Source organism: Mauremys mutica, chromosome 2 (assembly GCF_020497125.1).
Source record: "Mauremys mutica isolate MM-2020 ecotype Southern chromosome 2, ASM2049712v1, whole genome shotgun sequence".
Lineage (NCBI taxonomy): Eukaryota > Metazoa > Chordata > Testudines > Geoemydidae > Mauremys > Mauremys mutica.
The window spans coordinates 146,773,164-146,793,053 of NC_059073.1; the positions used below are offsets into that span (position 1 = coordinate 146,773,164).

General features: G+C 61.4%; 1 protein-coding gene across 1 annotated transcript in view; it reads left to right on the forward strand.

The window, feature by feature from the left end:
- Positions 1-19,497, forward strand: part of CNNM4 (cyclin and CBS domain divalent metal cation transport mediator 4) — a 34,322-nt gene extending 14,825 nt beyond the window's left edge. Inside the window, exons 2-7 of the mRNA XM_045006267.1 lie at positions 705-848; positions 1,177-1,314; positions 3,385-3,554; positions 3,927-4,026; positions 15,644-15,825; positions 18,927-19,497. Coding sequence (XP_044862202.1) covers positions 705-848; positions 1,177-1,314; positions 3,385-3,554; positions 3,927-4,026; positions 15,644-15,825; positions 18,927-19,133 — 941 coding nt within the window. The 3' untranslated portion in view covers positions 19,134-19,497. The remainder of the gene's footprint in view (positions 1-704; positions 849-1,176; positions 1,315-3,384; positions 3,555-3,926; positions 4,027-15,643; positions 15,826-18,926) is intronic.
- The last annotated feature ends 393 nt before the right edge of the window (positions 19,498-19,890 follow it).

Consider the following 19,890-nt stretch of genomic DNA (forward strand, 5'->3'; position numbering starts at 1 on the left):
GTAGCAGTGCATGGAATTGTGAGGGGCTGGGGGGAGATGGGCCACGGGGGTGAGTGGAGGGGTGAGAGGGATGGGGGGAGGGCACGGGCATGGTGAGTCAGGGTTTGACGCTGGCTCGGGGAGCGCGGGGTTCTCGGATCCAGATGTACTCGCTCAAGGCGAGTCAGAGGTCCTGCAAGGGCTGGCGGGCAGCCGGGGCATGGCCCTGCACGGATCCGGCCCTCAGGCAGGGCTGAGAGCACGGGATGGGGTCACAGCCATGGGCAGGCCTGGGCCTGCCGGGAGCCGATCTGCAGCTGCTCTGGGAGCACTGACACAGCAAGCTGGGGCCTTGCCGCTGGCACGGCCGGTGCCTGCTGGAGCTCAGGGGGCTGCACCAGCGTCAGGTGCAACTGGGATTTGTGCATCTGATCCGTCTGGTCCCTACGTAGCCGCAGGCTTCCCCGGGGTTCTCGCAGTGCGGCTGGCTGCTGTGGCGTGCTGTTCGCAGGCTCTGGCCGACTCTGGCTCCTGGCCTGGCCCAGCGGGGTCTGGATCTGGGGTTTTCGTTGCTCCCATGGTGCTCTGGGGGGTGGAACGGCAGCATGGGGGCCAGGCAGCAGCCATGCCCAGCGTGTGCCGTGCGACCGGGAGCAGGCTGGCTGGGGCCCGTCACTCCCCTGCACTCTGCCCGCAGCCCAGGGTGACGGTGTCTGTGTCCCCAGGCAAATCGCACCTGGCCATCGTGCAGAAGGTGAACAGCGAGGGAGAAGGTGACCCCTTCTACGAGGTGCTGGGGCTGGTGACGCTGGAGGACGTCATCGAGGAGATCATCAAGTCGGAGATCCTGGACGAGTCGGACATGTACAGTTAGGTGCCCCCCCCCCTCCCCCGAGTGCAGCGCCGCTGGCCTGGCCCTGGCCCCCCTCCCACTCCGCCGCAGGGCCGGCCTGAGGAAAAGGGGCGGCCGGGCAGCAGGTGTCATGCTGGGTGGGCGGAGAGGGGACGCGCTGAGCACCCGGCTCTCACCTCCCAGCCCCCGTTATCCCCTCCCCCGCCTCCCGGGGGGGGGGGGGCGGCCCTTCTGCAGCCTCTTGGCCATGGCGGCCCCCGGCCTTGGCTGAGGCAGCGGGCGCTGGTTGGGCACGGGGGAGCCCAACTGGGACTTGTCCCCCTTGACACCTGCTCTCCCTCCAGCTGACAACCGTACCCGGAAGCGTGTGGCCAACCAGAAGAACAAGAGGGATTTCTCTGCCTTCAAGGACTCCGACAGCGAGCTCAAGGTGAAGGTCTCGCCCCAGCTGCTCCTGGCCGCGCATCGCTTCCTTGCCACGGGTGAGCCTCCGGGCCGGGACCGGCCAGCCCCGGGGCGGGTCATGGGGAGGGCGATGGGGGTCACCGGGGGGAGGGGTGGGGTGCATTGGTCATGGGAAGGCAAGGGGGGTCGTGGGATGGAGGTTAGGAAGGACAAGGGGCTGTGGGAGGACCAGGGGGTCAGGTTGACGGGGTGATCCTGGCTGAACGCTGTCCGAGCCCTGGCTGGCAGAAGGGGGGCGCCGGGGGAGCAGGGGGAGCAGGGGGAGCAGGGGTTGAGAGCGGGTGCTGCTGGGGTGCTGCTGGGGCTCTGCATGTCTGGCAGCTCCCAGGGCCCATCCAGTGCCAGAGGTGAGGGGCCTGGCCTCCTGACACTGCCCTGAGACGCTCCGGGAGGTGGCGGCGCCAGGCCCTTGGCCGTGTTGCGGTGCAGCACAGTGAGGGCTACGGGTGGGGTTGTGGGGGAAGCACAGGGCACCTGCTGGGTCCTGGTGCCCAGGGATCCTCCCATGGCCTCTCCAGGGCGTGCTCCTTTGGGGCTGTTGGTGGGTGCGCCCGGCGTGACTGGGCCGGGCCCTTAACGGGGGTAGGACGGGTCAGCCCCTAGCACACCCCTTGTGTTCATGTCTTTGGCACATACGTGCCCTGTGCCAGCTAAGCAGCAGACACTGGTACAGCCCCCCAGGGGGATGGAGACCCCTACCTGCACGCAGCCCAGCTGAGCAGGGACGGGAACACATGTGCACACCCACCCACCCCTACCTACCTAACAGCAGGTACCGTGGGGCTCGGTGCACCGTCTCGGACACGCATACACAGACACACACACACGTACCTACCTAGCAGCAGGTACTGTGGGGCTCAGTGCGCCGTCTCCCGGCGTGTAAAACCTGCGGCTCTGATCCCTGCCTGATGGGGTTGTAGAAGCAATGCCGGCCATAAGGAAGGGTTCCGTCGACTCTCTCATTCCAAAATCCCGGGGTTTGTGTCTCGTTAGCAGCCCCTTGTTATCCCGTCTCTGCGGCGTAGGGCTCCCCAGCGGGGGACTGGGCCCTGGGTCGGTTTCTTGCGGTCGAACCAAGGAGCAGCCTGGCAGTGGTGGCTGAGCCCAGGGAAAGGAACTGGGGGCGGGTGGGGGCTGGACTCACGCCCACAGTCCCAGGAGGTGACATGCTCTGGCAGTGTGGGGCATGGTGCCCACCCTGCCACGTGGGGAGATGCAGTCCCCGTAGGCAAACGGCAGCCGGGTTTGAAAACAAATCCGCTGCAGCCCAGGGATTAACTCTCCTCACCCCCCACCGAGAGACAGAGCAGTTTATGGAGGGGGAAACCGAGGCACGATGCCCTATCCAAGGGGATCCGGCAAGCTAGTGTCAGAGCCAGGTCTCCAATGCCTAGTCCTGGCCCTAATCACTAGGCCCCGCTTCCCTTGTGCGGTCGGGGGTCCCGGCTGCCAGCTGGCCCGTCTCGTCACTGCGTTGTGGTTCTAGGCTGTGGTTGGGAGTCACGACTCCTGGGCTCTGTGCCCGGCTCTGCCACTGACTTTGGGCAAGTCACCTCTGGACCAATGGGCCACAGTACAGACCCACTTCACGCTGTCAGCGTCTGTCGCGGTGCCAGGCGAGTGGGCAGGGCAGCGGGCTCCCCGGCCAGGCATCCTGCTGGCAAAGGGGCGGGAGCCCCGGCCCGGGCGTGGCAGGAAGGCTGCCCATGGGGGGTGGTTAGCTGGCGCAGGGCCTTTCCGTCCTGGGGAGCCAGCGGAACCCACCGGGCCCGTCCATTAGTTCCACGCTGCAGCGCCTCTTCCAGGCAGGCCCGCGGCTCCTTTTCCCCCGCCCTGGTGCTCATCCCATGGGGCATGGCTCATGCGTGCCAAGGCTGCCAGCGTTCCCCTCCCTCTTCCCCGGCCAGGCGCTCCACACCAGAGGTGGCTGCGTGGAGCTAGCTTGGGATCGGCTGCAAGGGGCTTGGCTCAGTCCTCTGGGGGCACCTGGTTCTGTGGAAGCTCCTGGGGCAGGGGGTTTGTGCCACGCCCAGGGGCAAGGACGTGGCCCCCGGGGGGCATCTGACCCATCCGCCCTCCCCCCACAGAGGTGACGCTCTTCATGCCGACCCTCATCTCGGAGAAGATCCTGCTGCGGCTTCTCAGACACCCCGACGTCATCCACGAGCTCAAGTTCGACGAGGAGAACAAGAAATCACCCCGGCATTTCCTGTACCACAGGAACAAGCCGGCCGACTACTTCATCCTCATCCTGCAGGTGTGCTGGGCGGGACAGGGCGGGGCCGGCCTGTCACCTGCCGCGGGAGGGGCAGGGCATTCGGGGGAGCCCAGCGTGTCCACCTGCTGCAGGGGGGGCGGCTGGATGCAGCCATGGGAGAGGAGGGGGGCTGGGCAGCTGTGGGGGAGTGGGGAGCAGGGGGGGTCTGGGTGCAGGCTGGGAGGGGAGGGGTGCAACCTGTGGTGGGGGCAGCTGTGGAGGGTAGTGTGGGGGGGGCTAGGCGGGACTGCGTGGGGGGGACTGGGTGCAGCCGGTGTGTGTGTGTGGGGGGGCAGGACTGCATGGGGGGACGGGGGCACTGGGAGCAGCCCACGGGCCGGCCTGGGGCCTGACAGTGTCTGTGCCCTGCAGGGGAAGGTGGAGGTGGAGGCTGGCAAGGAGAACATGAAGTTTGAGACAGGAGCCTTCTCCTATTACGGTGTGATGGCGCTGAGCCTGCCCCCCGCGCAGGGTAAGTTTACCCCCCCCCGCCCCCGCCTGTGGGGCCAGAACCACTCCCACACTCGCGGGTGGCCCCGGCCAGGTCACTGGCAGGATGGACTGGGCCAGGGTCTGGGCGCCGTCACCTGTCGCTGGGCCCAGAGCCCGGTTGGGAAGGTTGAAAATCTGTATCTCCAGGGAGCTGGAGTTCCTGCCACAGGGAGCGACCCCACAGGACCCCCCACCCACCCTGGGCACGGCCAGGGGCTTGCAGAGGTGATACGGCTCGTGGCATCAGCTAGGGATAGGTAGACATGCCAGCTCCCCCCCGGCTCGGCCGGTGCCCCTCACTCCCGACCTGCAGCCCCTGCAAGCCCAGCCCTGCTCCCCCGCAGTTCTGCTGACACCCCTCAGTCCTGATATGCACCCTCCTCCCCTCCCTGCTGTCCCAGCCCAGGGCCTTTTCTCAGCGTGCTGGGCCACACAGGTCCCAGTATGGGGCAGGACATCTGATTGTCGTGCAACTGGCTCCGTCTAGTGGTTACATTTGGGTATCGCAGCCTGTCACAAATGGTTCAATATCATTTAATACGACAAATATCTATTAATAGCGACATTCTGGGAGTAGTGCCTGCGGGTGCTGCACTCGAGGTGCGTTAGCGCCGCCTGCAGCGTTGATCAGCGATTTCTCCTGGCAGTGCCTGTTCTGCCCACCCCTGCCTGCTAGCGCTGTGAGGGCAAACTCCCTCCGTTCCTTCTCAGCCGCCTCGGCTGACTTGCCCCGTGGAGATTTCCCCAGCTCTGTCCTCGTTTCGGACTCTGATCGCCGGCTGTGGGAGCTCTCAGCGCCTGGAGCAGCAGTTTGAGCTTCCTAGTTTTTAATTTTTTTAAAACAAAAATTTAAAAAAAGCCGTCTTTAGTGTCTATCAGAATAGAAGTGAGTTCTTTTTCACTGGGAGGCTGTGCCTGGTTCCAAACCTTGTCTGTTGTGCCAGGAGACGCTCCCGGTCACTCCGGGCACTCCCACTGCATCCACTGCCTTGGGGAATCGCCCATTACCCACGAGAGCAACTTCTGTCTGGCACCAAAACCAAGAACCAGAGAACTAAGGAGGTGAAGCTGCGGCTCCTGATGGAGAGTGTCTGAGCCAGGCCAAGGCCCCTCCCAGGCACTGGGCGAGCAAATCCGCTACCTCCACATTACCACAGCCCCACTCCTCCCAGGCCTCAGAGAAGACACAAGCCTCCTCTCCTAAGTCCTCCAAGGACGTGTCCCAGGCTTGCCAGGCAGATAATCTATCTCTGAAAAGCCGAGGTTGTTGGTGTCTTCCGCCCTCCAGTCGGGTGGCCATGAGCCGGCTGGTTCCTCAGGTCCCCATGGCATGGCCTGACCGAATGACGGCAAAGCCTCAGGCCTGGAGAGCTCATCGGTACCGTCAGCGGACCGAGGCGGCAAGAAGAGATTGTTCCTCTGTTTCCTTGGTACTGAAGCCCCCATGGGCTCCGACCGCGCTTCCCTCGGAGCACCCGAACTGCATGGCACTGTCAGCACCTGTCCCACCATCACCTTGGTGTGGAGCACGGACTTGGCGCTGGTCACACGCTCGCTGCTGGGATGTTTCCCCAGGACCTGGCTCTATCTGAAGTGCCCAGTTCTCCCACCTACTTTCAGGACTGAGAATGTCAGGATGGCCTGAAGTTTGCCCGGTACAGATGGTTTCACCGCAGAGCTCTCCAGGCCTGGCACCGTTCCAGAGTGAGCTTCATGGGGAGAAGCCTGAAAACCTTGCCTCAACTTCCCAAATATCAATTCAGGGTTCTCCCCTCGCCCGTTCCCAGAAGCCTCTGGTGAGGCAAAGATTGCAACCAATGTTTGGCTGGTATGAGCACCCATGGGTGCCTCCCCATCCTGTGCCTTATGCACCTCCTCCCTGGCCTTGCTGGGCCACTTGCACGGCCTATTGGCAGCAGTTCTCCAGGGCTTCGATAACCACCCATTGCAGAGAGACAACCTGCATCACCTGCTCGCCCAGGGACCTGCCCCTCGAGGAACCATTCGCCGAGCGGGACACTAGACCTGGTGAAGAGGTGTCTCCTCCCCATCTGCAGGTGATGCTGTCACCCCCCAGCCCTGGCAGACGATTTTAAGCTCTCCCGGGATCTGGTCACGAGCATTGCAGATTCCTCGCAAGGAGGTGGACGAGCCTCCTGAGGAGCCACTTGCTACCCTGCACTCTCCCTCACCGGCGGCGCCCTGCCTGTCAGCGAGCCCCTTCTGGGCCCGGTGATAAGCGTCTGCACACGCCCACCACCGCCGCGTGGGAGAGCACCCGGCCCGGCCTCCCCCAGTTCTGCCTCCGTGCAGGAGAGTGCCCGGCCCGGCCACCAGCTCTGCCTGCGTGCGGGAGAGCACCCGGCACTGCACAGCCACCAGCTCCGCCTCTGCACAGGGGAGCATCCGGCATGACCCCCCCCAGCTCCACCTCCGCGTGGGGGAGAGCACCTGGCAGGGCCCGGCTCCAGCTCCGCCTCTGCATGGGAGAGCACCCAGCAGGGCCCCCCAGCTCTGCCTCCATGCAGGAGAGCACCTGGCACAGCACGGCACAGCCACCAGCTCCGCCTCTGCGTGGGAGAGCATCCAGCACGGCCCCCCTAGCTCCGCCTCCGTGCGGGAGAGCATCCGGCATGGCCCCGCCTCCACGCGGGAGAGTGCCTGGCACCCCCCCCCGCTACCCTCCGTGCAGGAGAGTACCTGGCATGCCCCCAGCTACCGCTCCGCTTCTGCGCAGAAGAGCATCTGGCACCCCCCCCCACCCCCCCGGGCCACTCCTCCTCATGGGAGAGCACCCAGCATGGCACGGCTAGGTTACCCCTCCGCCTCTGAGCAGGAGAGTGCCTGGCACGGCACGGTCACCGCTCCGCCTCCGCACGGGAGAGCATTCCCCCCCACACACACACACCCACCCACCCACCCCGGATACCCCTCCGCCTATGCGCAGAGCGTCCGGCATCCCCTGGCTACTCCTCCGCTCAGGAGAGCGTCCGGCATGCCCCTGCTTCTGTTGCGTGCAGGAAGGCGGATAAGACCTGTTGTGTCCTAGCAAAGGACTCTGAGTTTTTCTTTTCTCATCCCTCCCCTAACTCCTCGGCCGGCCGTCAGTGCAGTTACTGAATGCGGAAGGCAGCGCCATGCTCAGACCAGCCGTGAGAGAAGCCACAAGCTGGGGAGGGGATCTTAATCCTCAGCCTCCTTACAATTTAGATTCACCAGTTCCCAGGCGCCGATGGCAAAATACAATCCCATGAACTGTGCCAGCCTGAACTCTTGTGCTGCCCACTTACCAGCAGAACTCAGAGCAGTTCCAGGCGGTCGTTGCAGAGGGCCAGCTACTCACCAGCACATCTCTGCAATCCTCCCTCAACATCACAGATGCTGCCGCCCAGTTGGTCGCTACAGGGACGTTATGAGATGGGCCTTATGGCTCCAGTGCGCCGGATCTCCAGAAGACTCCAGCAGACGGTGGAGGACCTTCCTTTCCATGGGTCTCCGTTGTTCACAGCCAGCACGGACTAATCTAGAGACCTTTGACATTCGCAGAGAGCCACCTGCTGTTCTCTTTGTATTCATACACCCACCCACAAGCGAGAGCCCAGCAAGTCCCAGACTGCTCAGAGATCCCACCCTGCCCGATTCAGCCCCTCTCAGGAGTCATATGAACTGCAGCAAAAGAGACCAAGCTTCCAGAGAAGGAAACCAGCCAGTGCTCAGCTTCCCACCTTGCGCCCGTCCTCCCCCACGCAAGAGTTTGAAGGGCCTCGTTGAGGGCCTGAATTCCCATCCTGCCTTGCTCCCTTCAGCGACTGCCTTTACCACCACAGGTGGGCTGGGGATTCGATCCCTACAGACAGGTGGGTTTTGGAGATCATCTCCCCAGGATACACCCTCCACTTCCTCTGGCAAAGCCCCTTCCCTGTCCCTCTGCAGGGCCCCTTGCCCGAGTGTGCTTCGTGGAGAAGCAGATGCTCTCACGCTCGGGAGTGCTAGAACCAGCCCCCTGCAGCACAGAGCGAAGGGGTTTTAGTCTAGGTACTTCCCGGTCTCAGCCCACCCAGTGCCAGCACGATTCCCCCGGGATCTTGGAAACCTCTGTCTGCCGGTCATCCACCCTGCTCCCACCCTGTTTGGGATCTTGGCCTGGTCCTTTTGTGCTGCACAAGGCCACCCTTGGAACTCTCTGCTCCATGATGACAGCATCCCTCAGCCATGGCAGCCGCGCGCTGGGTTGGGGAACTCGGGGCCCTGGTGGCCGCCCCCCTTTCACAGTACTTGTTAAGGACAAAGTAATGCTGCCACCGCCCCCCACCACACACAAACTTTTACCTAAAGTTTCTTCTGAGTTTGAAATTAACCAACCATTCGCCTGCCTGTCTCCCCCCGACCCGCCACCAGCTAGATCACCAGGGGCACAGCTGCCCACCCTCGCCGGCAGGGGAGCCCAGCTGGGATGAAGCCTTTCAGAAAGACCCCAGAGTTTTGTCTCGCTAGGGGTCTGAGGTCTGGAATCAGACCTCCCCAGGAGCTACCAGGCTGCATTCGTTCTCGCTGCCAGTCGTGCAATATTCCAATACCTGTGCACATATGGGCTCGTTCTCCTGGGTCCCGTTCCACCCTACGGCCTCCCTGGCCATTATCGAGATGCACAAAGCCGCTCTGTGTCCGTTCGCCGAACACTGCGCTCTGCTGCCGGCTCTGCGTTCGGCTCGCTGGCCCCGACTCCAAACCTCTCCCGGCACAGAGGGAACCGCTCGGCAGTGCCCTAGAGTGCAGCACCCGGCGGGACGTGGCTGGAGGGAGCAGGACCGGTTACGCACCGTGTGCAGTAACTGCTGGTTTTGGAGATGGCTCCTCCCCCTGTTTCGGAGCTGTTTGCGGTGGAGCTCGGCGGGAGGGAAGGGCCTGACGGCGGTCTGCATGGTGCTATATAACGGGCAGGAGGCTGACTGGCATGTGAGCCGGCCGGCCGCTGCTATGAGCCATCTCCAATCAAAGGCGCAGGGAACATGGCTCACCACCCTCGCTGCCCAGGGCAAGTAACCTCTCCTCGCGCCTCTCCTCCGAGGGTCTCAAACCGCCTCATGCCGGTGGGTCGGTGTCATTTTCCTCATTTTACAGCTGGGGAAACTGAGGCCCAAACGGGGGAGAGACTTGCGCGGAGTCTGTAGCAGAGCTGGGACGAGAACCCAGGAGTCCTGGTTCCGAGGTGGTTACATGGGCATCTTTATCTGCTGCTCTGCGTTGGTCTGATCTCACCTTCGTGTCCGTTTCTTCTCCCCGTTGCAGACGCACCAGCAGAGCACTTGCTCACAAGCCGAAAGCTGGGATTAGCCCCTGTAATAAGGCATCCCCACCTTGGATGCCCTCTTGTGGAAGGTCATGACATGGCAGGCATGCCTGCCTCAGTTTCCCCGTTCAGATACCCTCAGAGACAGCAGGCCAGGCTCTCTTCCCCTTGTGGCTTCTTTGTCTTTGATTCTGTCCATCCGCGCAGCAGCCCCAGTGGGGCCAAACGAAGTCTTCCCACCACTCTCTGCCTTGCACTTGCTTCGTTCATCTTTAAACCTTCCTCTTCTGTGCCGTCCTGCAGGGGGGCTGGAACAGTGTGTGCAGTGGGGGAGCTGGGAGCCATTGAACCAAACTAAACCCTGGGTACAATGGAAACCACTTGCAGCCAGGGGGTGAGGCCCCTTAGTTCCAGCCCCTGTGTATCAGCACATCCTCGGCCTTCCTCCGTTCCTAGTCCTGTGGATCGTGCACCGGGAGCAATCCGGGACCCAGCCCCTGCTGTAACCGCATGATTTCCTGGCTTAGCCATTTTCTTACTGCTTTATTTTCATCTTCGCAATTCCCTCTCCTCGATGGGCCTCCCTGGAACACACGTGTCTCCTCCACTTGCCATAATCTGTGTCTTTTCGGCACTGGCCTTCACGCCCAGTTTTCTGCTTTCCTGACCTACGTTGTTGGTTATTCCCTGTGAATCCTGATGCTGTGAGGTCAGGATCGGCCGCCAGGTTCGAGCGGCTCCCTGTGCGCTCTCCGCACGCTCCTCGCCGTGCTGGGGGGGTTCCGCCCCTTTGAGTGATATCTCGGGGATGCCCGTGCTGCCAAGAACAGAGAACGGACCTATTGTACCTGGTCCTGCTCTGGAGCCAGCCACTCCTAGGGGTTCGTGTGTTACAAAAGCACTGGGCAAATAGTCCGAAGTGTCGTCCATGTATCGCCCCTCTACAGTCCTGCATCATCTCACCTGCTCCGCCACGCCCGCGCTGTCCGTCTCCTTGGTCCCTGGGCCAGGCCAACCCGCTCAGCCCTCCCAGCCGGCAGAAAACCCGCCCTCCCCAGCTGGGATCCCTGGCGCCTCTATGCTGGGAGCGCGTTCTCGCTGCCTGACTCTCTCACTCTGCTTCCTGGGCCCAGCTCGCTGGCCTGAGCTGTCAATGAGCACAGCCCCTCCGCTGCCCCCCGCCTCCAGCCCTGGCTCCTGGCCACTGCCCCACCCCCCTCCTTCTGCCCCCCTCCTCCAGCCCTGGCTCCCGGCCACGCCCCCCCGCTGCCTCCCAGCCATGCTCCCACCCCCCCCCCCCCCCCGCTGCCCCCCGGCCTACAGCCCTGGCTCCTGGGCACAGCCCCCCCCCCCCCCACTGCTCTCCTGGCTTCAGCCCTCTGGCCTGGGGCCACCAGCCAACCCCCTCTCACTGCTCCCCTCTGCTCCCAGGCAGCCCTGGCTCTTGGGCTCTCGCCCCTGAGGGCCCACAGTAGGAGTGACCCGCTGAGGTGTGCTGGTCTTGTCCCCTCTTAAGGGGCCAGCGTCATCCCGTGATGCTGCCAGCTCCAGCCCAGTCCCCCTCCCCCCGCCGTGGGGGCCAGTGACAAGGGCTCTGCGTCCGGCCGCGGAGCTTCCGGGGGCTGGTGAGGTGCCTCCGCGGCCAGCTGCAGAGCCCTTGTCGCTGGCTCCCACAGTCGGGGGAAGGGGACTGGGCTGGAGCTCTGCTTGAGTCTTGGGCTCGGGCAGCTGATCAGAGAGCCCTGAAGGGCCCTGGCCCATGCCTCCGTCCTGAGGGTAACACAGGCATGGGAGCCGCGCCCAGCCTGTGTGACTGGAGTTCCTGGCAGCAGGGCTCTGCCCTCCACAGCAGCATCACGGCCCCTCCCCGGAGAGCTGTGAGCCACACGGGCCGGGCTGAGAGCCGCAGGGAGGGGACAGCCTAGGTCTGTGGGGGGAGCGTGCCCCCGGCTTGGGTCCAGCCACCGGTTTCCTCCTGCGGCCGTTTGTTTCCCCTGTTGCTTGGTCGTCTGGCCACATGTGGGCCCTGCTGGGGGGTTGGAGACCCAGGCGATTTCCTGCCCTGCACCACGGTGCCTACCTGCTCCCCATTCCCGCTGCCCCCAGCACTCAGGGTCCCGTGGGCCTAACCTCTGTGTGCCAGGGAGCATGGAACAGGGGCTGCGTTACGATTGCAGAAGCTGCGCACCAGGCGTGTCGGCGCAGAAGCAGCAATTGCAGAGAGAAACTCTCAGTTCCCTCTGTGTCGGCAGGAAGTCCTGCCCCACCGGCCGCACCCAGGACTTGAGATGAGACATGGCAGGGACTCGCCTCAGCCCTGCCAGGGGCCTCGCGCTTCCCTTTTGCAGCCAGGCGCGATCCCTCTCCACTCACAGCCGGACCTGAGCTCTGAACACCCGCGGCAGCCCCCGCTGCCCAGCGTGGCCCTGTCCCACACCACGCCTGGAGCAAGGCCCTACCTTCGCCGGGTTCCTCGCCCGAGTGCCCCCCTCCTCGCATAGCACCAGCTCCCAGGCAGTCGGTCCAGCAGCCGAACGTAGGAGGGGCCAGGCGGGGGCTATTTTGGGGTGTCTGTGGCGAATCCCGTCCCCCTGGAGCTGGCAGAACCGAGCTTTGGTCTCTCTCCTGAGGGTTTCTTATGACGTTCTCCTCCCGCATGTCTCTGTTCTGTCCTGTGTGTGTTTCTGCCTAGCACAGCCACCCGGTCCTAGGGAGAGGGCTGTTGGTTTCCAGGCTGACAGGTAACCGAAGCCAGTGCATGGAGTGCTAGACCCCCCTGTGACGGGATTAACCCAGGCCTGGCCTTCCCGCATTAATCCAGCACTGGGCTCACTGCCCTGCGGGAGGCACAGGGGCGGGCAGGGCAGTACTGGCTTTGCTGCTTTGACTCTGTGTGACGAGCCACCGGCAGATTTGAACCCTAGTCCTGAAAGGGACCTCATCCCGCCTAGCAGCATGTCCGTGGGGAGCAGGGGCCGGGCCGTGCCGCAAGCACCTGGCTCTCCTTCTTTGGCACCAGAGGCCATTTTGGGGAAGCCTGTCCCATCCCTCCCTCTCTAGTCGGGTCTGTGAGCATCTCCAGGAATCCGCTCTGCACTGCCCCCTAGTGTAGACACATGGTCACGTGCAGGCCTGGGGCTGGTGCAATCCCCCGGCTCTCACAGGTCTCGTGGAAGTGAACAGCAGGGACACAACGCAGGAGCCTTCCCTGCCCAGTGCAGCTGCCGCGCCAGCCTCATGATACCTGCGCTGCCGGCTGCAGCTGCTAGAGGGTGATGTGGGGCACAGGTGAGCACCTCTGACGTCCAGCCCACACATTGCAGCCAGCATCTTGGCCTGGTCTGTGCCCCCCATAGCCTCCGCCGATGGCCCGCGTTCCCTCTGTCCTTGCACGTGCTCTGGGAGGGAGTGCAGGGGGGGTGTTAGAGCATCAAGCGGGGGTCAGTCAATTGCACCTACCCCGCCAGCAGGTGAAAGCCTTGCCCTGCAGAAGGGGACCGTGCCCACCCTCTCCCGTTCCTCTAACTGGTGCCAGGGAGACCTCATGCTGCAGGAATGCCGCGTGGTTCTGTCGCTTGTAACCCCCAGCCCCGTCTCGAGCCCCCTGCAGAGAACTGGGTTTGCCCAGGCGCTTGGAACTGTCTTGCAGGCCTGTAACAGCTCAGGGCCCCCAGTGTTTCCAAACTGCTGGCGAGAAAAGCCTCCTATGCCTCCCGCTATGGCCCTCAAGGTCTCAACTCTGCACTTCAGGGCTTTGACTTCCTGCCTGGAAGCTTTCATTGTTGGCTGCCTGCACAATGCTCACTCGGAGAAGTGGTGTCATGGGTGGAAAGGGATAGGTGCTTCTCCCAACCCCAGCTCTGTAAGGCTGTGATTCCACCCACACGCCGGCAGAGTGACATACCATGCATGTCGGAGCCCCCAGTAGAGCTGCAGCCTTGGAAGGGTGGCTCAGCCAGAAAACATTGTGCCTTGTAACAAGAACAAACCATTTTCGAGAGCCTATTATTTTGTACCCGGCACTGCACGTTGTGTAGAGCAGTACAGATCCTCCTTTCCATAGAGCGCTCTTGGAGCACAGTGTGAATGTGTTCCAGGGTTGAACGGGCAAGAGAAAGAGGGTGGGACTCTGCAAGCTCCACCCCCAACCAATCTCCACTCCCATCGGATGCCATAATGGAGCTCCATGCTCAGATGATGGCACCGATGTTCTGGCTGTGACCGTGTATGTTCTCTGGGCTGGACAGGATTCAGATATGCTGCTGGGCTCTTCCGCTGGGCTCTCCCTTGGGGTGCCCATGCTTTGCTGAGCAGCTTGGGCTTCATTGCCTCTTGGCTGGCAATACATATAAGCAATTAAGAACAGCCATACTGTGAACTGCTGGCTCGGGGAGGGAAGGGGTTAAACCGTTGGCTCAGGAGCCTTTTCCATGTCAGCCAGTAGAGGGCACTGTGGAGTGTCACAGGCTCCCCCTGCTGGCCAGTGCTGGGAGTGCTGGGGCCAGGGCGGCTTCTGGTCCCTCCATATGGGACTCTCCCCAGGCAGAGCCCTTTGAGCCCTTCACGGCCCCTGCCCGCCAGCTGTGGGATGGAGGGGCTGGAGCTCTCCTCCGCAGCTGGCTGGCACTGCCTCCCCTGCAGTGCTTCCACCCCTGGACCGGCTCCTGGGCCATTCTCCAGCCAGCCCACTGAATGGGGAGACCTGCCAGGCCCGGGCACATTCCCCACAACTGCTGCCAGGGCTGGCTCCAGAGCCCAGCGGGGCAAGCACCCGCCTGGGGCGGCCCTTTCGCAGGGGGGCGGCAGGCTGGGCCGGCAGACCTGCCTCAGTCATGCCTGCGGGAGGTCCACCGGAGCCCCGGGAGCAGCGGACCTGCCGCTGGCATGACTGCGGAGGGGACGCTCGGCCGGCGGCTCCAGTGGACCTCCCGCAGGCATGACTGCGGACGGTTCGCTGGTCCCGCGGCTCGGCTGGACCTCCCGCAGGCATGCCTGCGGCAGCTCAACCGGAGCCGACGGACCAGCGAACCGCCCGCAGCTGCGGGAGGTCCAGCCGAGCCGCGCGACCAGCGAACCGTCCACAGTCATGCCTGCGGGAGGTCCGCTGCTCCTGCGGCTCGGGGGCGCCTCCCGGGCATGACTGCTTGGGGCGGCCAAATTTGTAGAGCCGCCCCTGACTGCTGCTGTAGCCCCACTTCGACTCTGACTCTGCCGGGCTCTCTGGGGACTGAAAGGGGGCAAGTGTGTGGGGGCGGGGAGGTGCTGGAGCATCTGCCAGCTTGGGCCCAATCAGTGACTGTCTCCCAGGCCCCCCAAAGTCCTGTCTGGGCCTGGCTTGGGGACACACGTTCCACCCCAGTCTGTGGATGGTGCCCACACCCTGTTCCCCTCAGGGCTGGAGGGTGAGGAAGCTGGTTCTGCCTGGGCGCTGGTAAGCGCGATGCCCTCGAACCTTCCCCCGGCGCACAGCTGAGTGCTGCTGCCAAGCGCAGTATGGGCTTGGTGGGTCTCTAGTACCCAGCCCTGTCTGGGGCCACCCAAAAGAGAATGTGAGTTGGGGACTGGCACGTCACCATGCTCCCCTCCCCTCCCTTGGGGTCCCTGAGAGAAGCAGATACCTTACAGCCTTCCCACACCAGGGATTCCCTCCCCGTGATCCCACAGCACCCGCAGCCAGGGCCCCCCGCCTCGGGCAATGGGGAGGGGGAGGCTGGGGCTCCAGCAGAGGCTGGTTCCCAAAGAGTGGGATGGGGGCAGGGCTGGAGGGAGCTGGAGAGGGGGGGCCTGAAGCTTTCACCCTCTTGGGCCCTGACTCCTCGCCCCGCTGGGGGAGCGAGTGCAGGGGCCAGGAGGGCGTCTGTCCAAGGTGGCCGGACCCCGGGTCAGATTTGTGCTTGAGTTCCAGGGGGTTCCAGTGTCTGGGGCAGTGGGGGATGTTTTGATCAGAGCCTCGGTCACATGCCTGGGGCTCTGCTGGCCCCAATCCTGGCTTCCAGTGGTCCATGTGCAGCGAGCTGGGGGGTCTCAGCCCCATTCCCAGTGGAGGTCTGAGTGAGAGCAGGGTGGCACTGACCCCACCCAGCAGGGCATCCGTGGGCCAGGGACTGAGTGGTGGGGGGCCCTTTGGGACTACCCAGGGCTGGCTCACCTCACTGGATGGTGGGTGCTGGCCAGGAATCAGCACATGGCCCTGGAGCAAAGGGGCTTAGAGCCGGGCCCAGGGCGGGTGAGGGAGGTGAGCCTGATGGGAGCGGGCAGGGTGAGGCAGGAGAGGGGTCCCCAGCTAACCCTGCCCGTGTCTCTGCAGAGCTGCGCTCCCCGTCCCACATGAGCAGCCTGAACCGCTCAGCGTCACTCAGCAACCCCGAGCGCTCGGACTCCATCTCCTCCCCCATCAGCGGCAGCAGCAACCAGCTCAACGTGTGCACCAGCCCCCAGTACATCTCCGACTTCAGCGTCCGTGCCCTCATGGACCTGCAGTTCGTCAAGGTGAGGCCGGCTGTGCTGAGCAGCAGGGGAGGTGGGGGCTCGGTAGAGAGTGCTGTCCTCAGTGCAGCACTAGGGGGCGCTGTGCTGCTGTCAGATGAGACACAAACCCAAGGCCCTGAGCGTTTGCAGTGGTGCAGATCTCAGGGCATGGCCCAATTCCTGTTTGGCTTTTCTACACTGAGCCTCTTTGAACCCCCCTCTAGCATCTGCTGGATGCTGGATGTAGCATTGCTGTGTGCCGGTTAGCAGCTTCCCAGCCCACCCCAGAGGTGGCTGCAGCCCAGGGCTGGCTTGTGGCCACAGATGAGGTGTTCTGGAAAGCGCTTGGGTCCCCCCGATGAAACGTGTTTTGTACAGGCCAGTTACAATGCACTCCCTTTATAAGAATTACCAATACAAGAACCAACCGCATATAGTGATTAAAAAAAATATGGAACAAGCTCCTTTCTCTAACCATGCTGAAGTACTCCACTTGTAAGACTCAAGCAAACAGCTGATAAGACTCATTCCGGGGCAGACTGACTGCATGTAATCCCATAGTCAAGTGCTACGACGTGTAATAAGCCAGCATAGCTGTTTTGAATTTGATCACATCTCACATTGCTGGGCACGTAGCCTGTGTAAAGGAAAATCCCTGAGTAGAATAAACAAGTCGTGTCGTTTATGTGAGAGTCAACATGGCAGGAAAAAGAAAGATGCTTTCTGCGGATGAAAAATGCCACCTTCCTGAGTCCTACCCTAGTCTTCCCAAGACCGGCCAGAGAGACGCATCTCAGAAATTGGGCATTCCACAACCTACATTGTCTAAGCTTCTCAGACACAGGGAGAGCATCATACAAAACGAAAGAAACAGAAAAAGACTGTGGTCAGGCAAGGCACCTATGGTTGAGGTGGCGCTTATAAAGTGGATCAGAGATGCCAGAGAGAGAAGTGTCCCCCTAGGTGGGCTGTTGGTGATGTAGAAGGCAGAAGAACTGGCGGTGACCCTGGGCGTTACCACCTCGAAGTGTGGCGGGTGTGAGCACTTTAAGAAACGAGAAGGGGTTGGTTTTAGATAGTGCATGGAGAAGTCAAAGCCGCAGACATTAGGTCATGCGAAGAATGGTTAGAAAACAAGTGGATCAAAATGAGATGTGACCTCGTGGAATAAAACATTTGGAAAGCAAATGAAAGTGGGATTGACTTTCGAGCCCTGCCTGGTAGCACTTTCACCTTTAAATCAGACAATAAAAAAGGAGGAAAGTCATCTAAAGACATGATTACTGCTTGGTTCACCTGTTCTGTGGCTGGTAGGGAAAAGGACCTTTTCATCCTTGGGAAAAGTCAAAACCCAGGTGTGAGACGTATTCTAGTCTGCTCCGCTGCCAGTGCTCCTGCCTGGATGATGAGTGAATGGGATCGAAAGTTGGGCCAGGAAAGGAGAAAGATTTTGCTACTTGTGGACATCTGCCCAGTCCAGGTGAGGAAAGATATATAGCACTGAGGAATATCCACTGTGAATTCCTCCCAAGGAACACAACTTCTATCCTTCAGCTATGTGGCCTGGGAAGTATCAGAACTGCCAAGGTGTATCGCAAGCAAATGGCTCGCACGGTGTTGCACCACATTGACGATGAGAACAAGAAAGCTGCTGCTGTGGAAATGGCCAGGAAGCTCAGTCTTTTAGGTGCCATTCTAGTGCTCACAAAGGCCTGGTCTGACATCGATGCTTCAGCAATCCAGAATTGCTGAGAAAAAGGAGGTCTGGTCACAGCACCCATGGCGGAAGTAGTTGTTAACCCCCCGAATTTGAAGAGTGGCTAGCCATCGGTGAGTGTAACGCAGCTGGCTTCTGATGAGGATGTTGCGACTGAGATCAGAGACCGATTGGAAGTGAAATCCGAAAATTATGCAGAGGCGGACTCTGAATGCAACAAAAACGTAGACAAATGACCTGCGGTCCAGGGGCTGCAGTGATTTTAACCTCCTGCGTTGCCTGAAAAGGAGGTTAACAAGGGGGTGGATCGTGCCGTGATCCAGGGAACACGGGACACGTTTGTAATCAAACGGTGATTGTGCCACTACATTGTACATTCCCAGGGCCAGACACTCCACTCTGGTGACGGACGGTAACACCCCGAAATGAATCTGAATGTGAGCCAGTACTGTTAACCAGTCCGTTCGGGTGTTTTACATGGATAGTTGTGTGGTCACACTGCGCTTCCATATGTTAGGGTTGTTGCAGTTTGAGAGATTTTTAAGATGTGTATCTTTGGCTCCGTAAGAGGTGTATAGCTTCTCTAGTTTACACCAGCTGCAGTTGTAACATGCTGCACAGTCGTAATACAGTGATTGCCTTGAACAAAAGCACCAGCTAAATGATTGGGTAATAATGTCTCACTCAGTTAGAAAGTTGGTGTGGTTTTGTTCCACAGTGAATATGTTGAAAGTCTAAAGAATTCAGTGACGGGAAATGAGACATTTCTCAATTGGGGGGAAAAAAAGCCGGTTGTTTAAAACATAATGGCCGATTTTATCCATTCTTTGCAATTCCGCTTGTAAGAGTCAAGTGCTTATAAGAATCAAATTGTCCAGCATGGATGTGATTCTTATGAAGGGAGTGCACTGTGTTATCATGCCTGTGGGGGGGGAGGGGATGGCCAGGGCATGCTGGGATCTGTAGTCTCAGGTGTGAGAGGGTGCAGTGGAACATTGCATGTTGGGGTCTGTAGTCTCAGGTCAGGATGGGAGAGTCAGGATGGAGCATTGCATGCTGGGATCTGTAGTCTCAGGTTGGGGTGGGACAGTCAGGAAGGAGCATTGCATGCTGGGATCTGTAGTCTCAGGTCAAGGTGGGATGGTCAGGATGGAGCATTGCATGCTGGGATCTGTAGTCTCAGGTCAGGGTGGGATGGTCAGAATAGAGCATGGCATGCTGGGATCTGTAGTCTCAGGTCAGGGTGGGACGATCAGAATGGAGCATGGCATGCTGGGATCTGTAGTTGGTGCCGATCTTCTATATTTAAGATGCCCATAGCCACAGGCCACGCTCTGGAGCTCGGCTGGGCCAGCCGGGCTCGTCTCGCTGGCTGACCACATTTGCCCCTCTCCCCCCGCTGCAGATTACGCGCCAGCAGTACCAGAACGGCCTGATGGCCTCGCGCCTGGACAGCTGCCCTCAGTCTCCGGACAGCGGTGCCCCCAAAATGGACACCAGCTTGACGGAAAAGGCGGAGTCCTCGGTGGCCGACGAGACCACCAGCCTCCTGAATGAGAGGAACTGCCTGAACCTCAGGAGCAGCCACAGTCCCCAGGAGAACTCCATCTGAGCCTGGCACCAGGGCAACGCCGGCGCCCCCGCCAGGACACTTTGCACCCTTCGGGGTGGGGAGCCTTCCCCCGCGTCCAAATAGCTCTGTCTAGAGATCCCCCCCTCTATGAGATGCTTTGATCGCCCAGGGCAGCCCCTGCTGCCAGCGTTGGTGAGGATGTGGGTTCGTGGCACTGTGGCCACGCCGGGATGCAAAAGGGAATCCCCTACCCCTTCCCCAAAAATGGGCTCTGGAGCTATTGGATCCCAGGGACCAACTTTACCTCGGCCTGGGCCAGGCGTGGGCTAGGGGCAGGGAGGCTCACTCCGCAGAGGATTTATAAAGGGAGCCCATTGGCTGCTGTTTCTAAACTGGCTTTTATTTAAATGAATAAAGATGGAAACAAAGGGACAAGCTCTCAAACCCCAGGCCGTGCGGGGAGTGCCCCCGCCGAGAACAGCTACGCTCACCCGCTTGGCGCCACAGCATGGCCCCTCGCACTCCCCCCCAGCATGGCCCTGTTCCCACCCTCAGTCCAGCAGCAAAGCAGTCCTGGCCATGCAGCCTGGGGACGGGACAGCAATCAGCCTGGGCAGCAGCTGCCGGATGTGGGAGTCACTGGCCCAGCTCAGGAAGCGTTGGTGTCTCATCGGTTTCTTTTTTTTGTTGCCGGGTGGCTGGAAGTTCGGAGCAGCCAGCACTGAAGCCAGTTACAATCAGGGTGGTTGGAACCCATCCAGCCTGAGCACTGGCCTTGCAGAGCTCTTCGTGTATC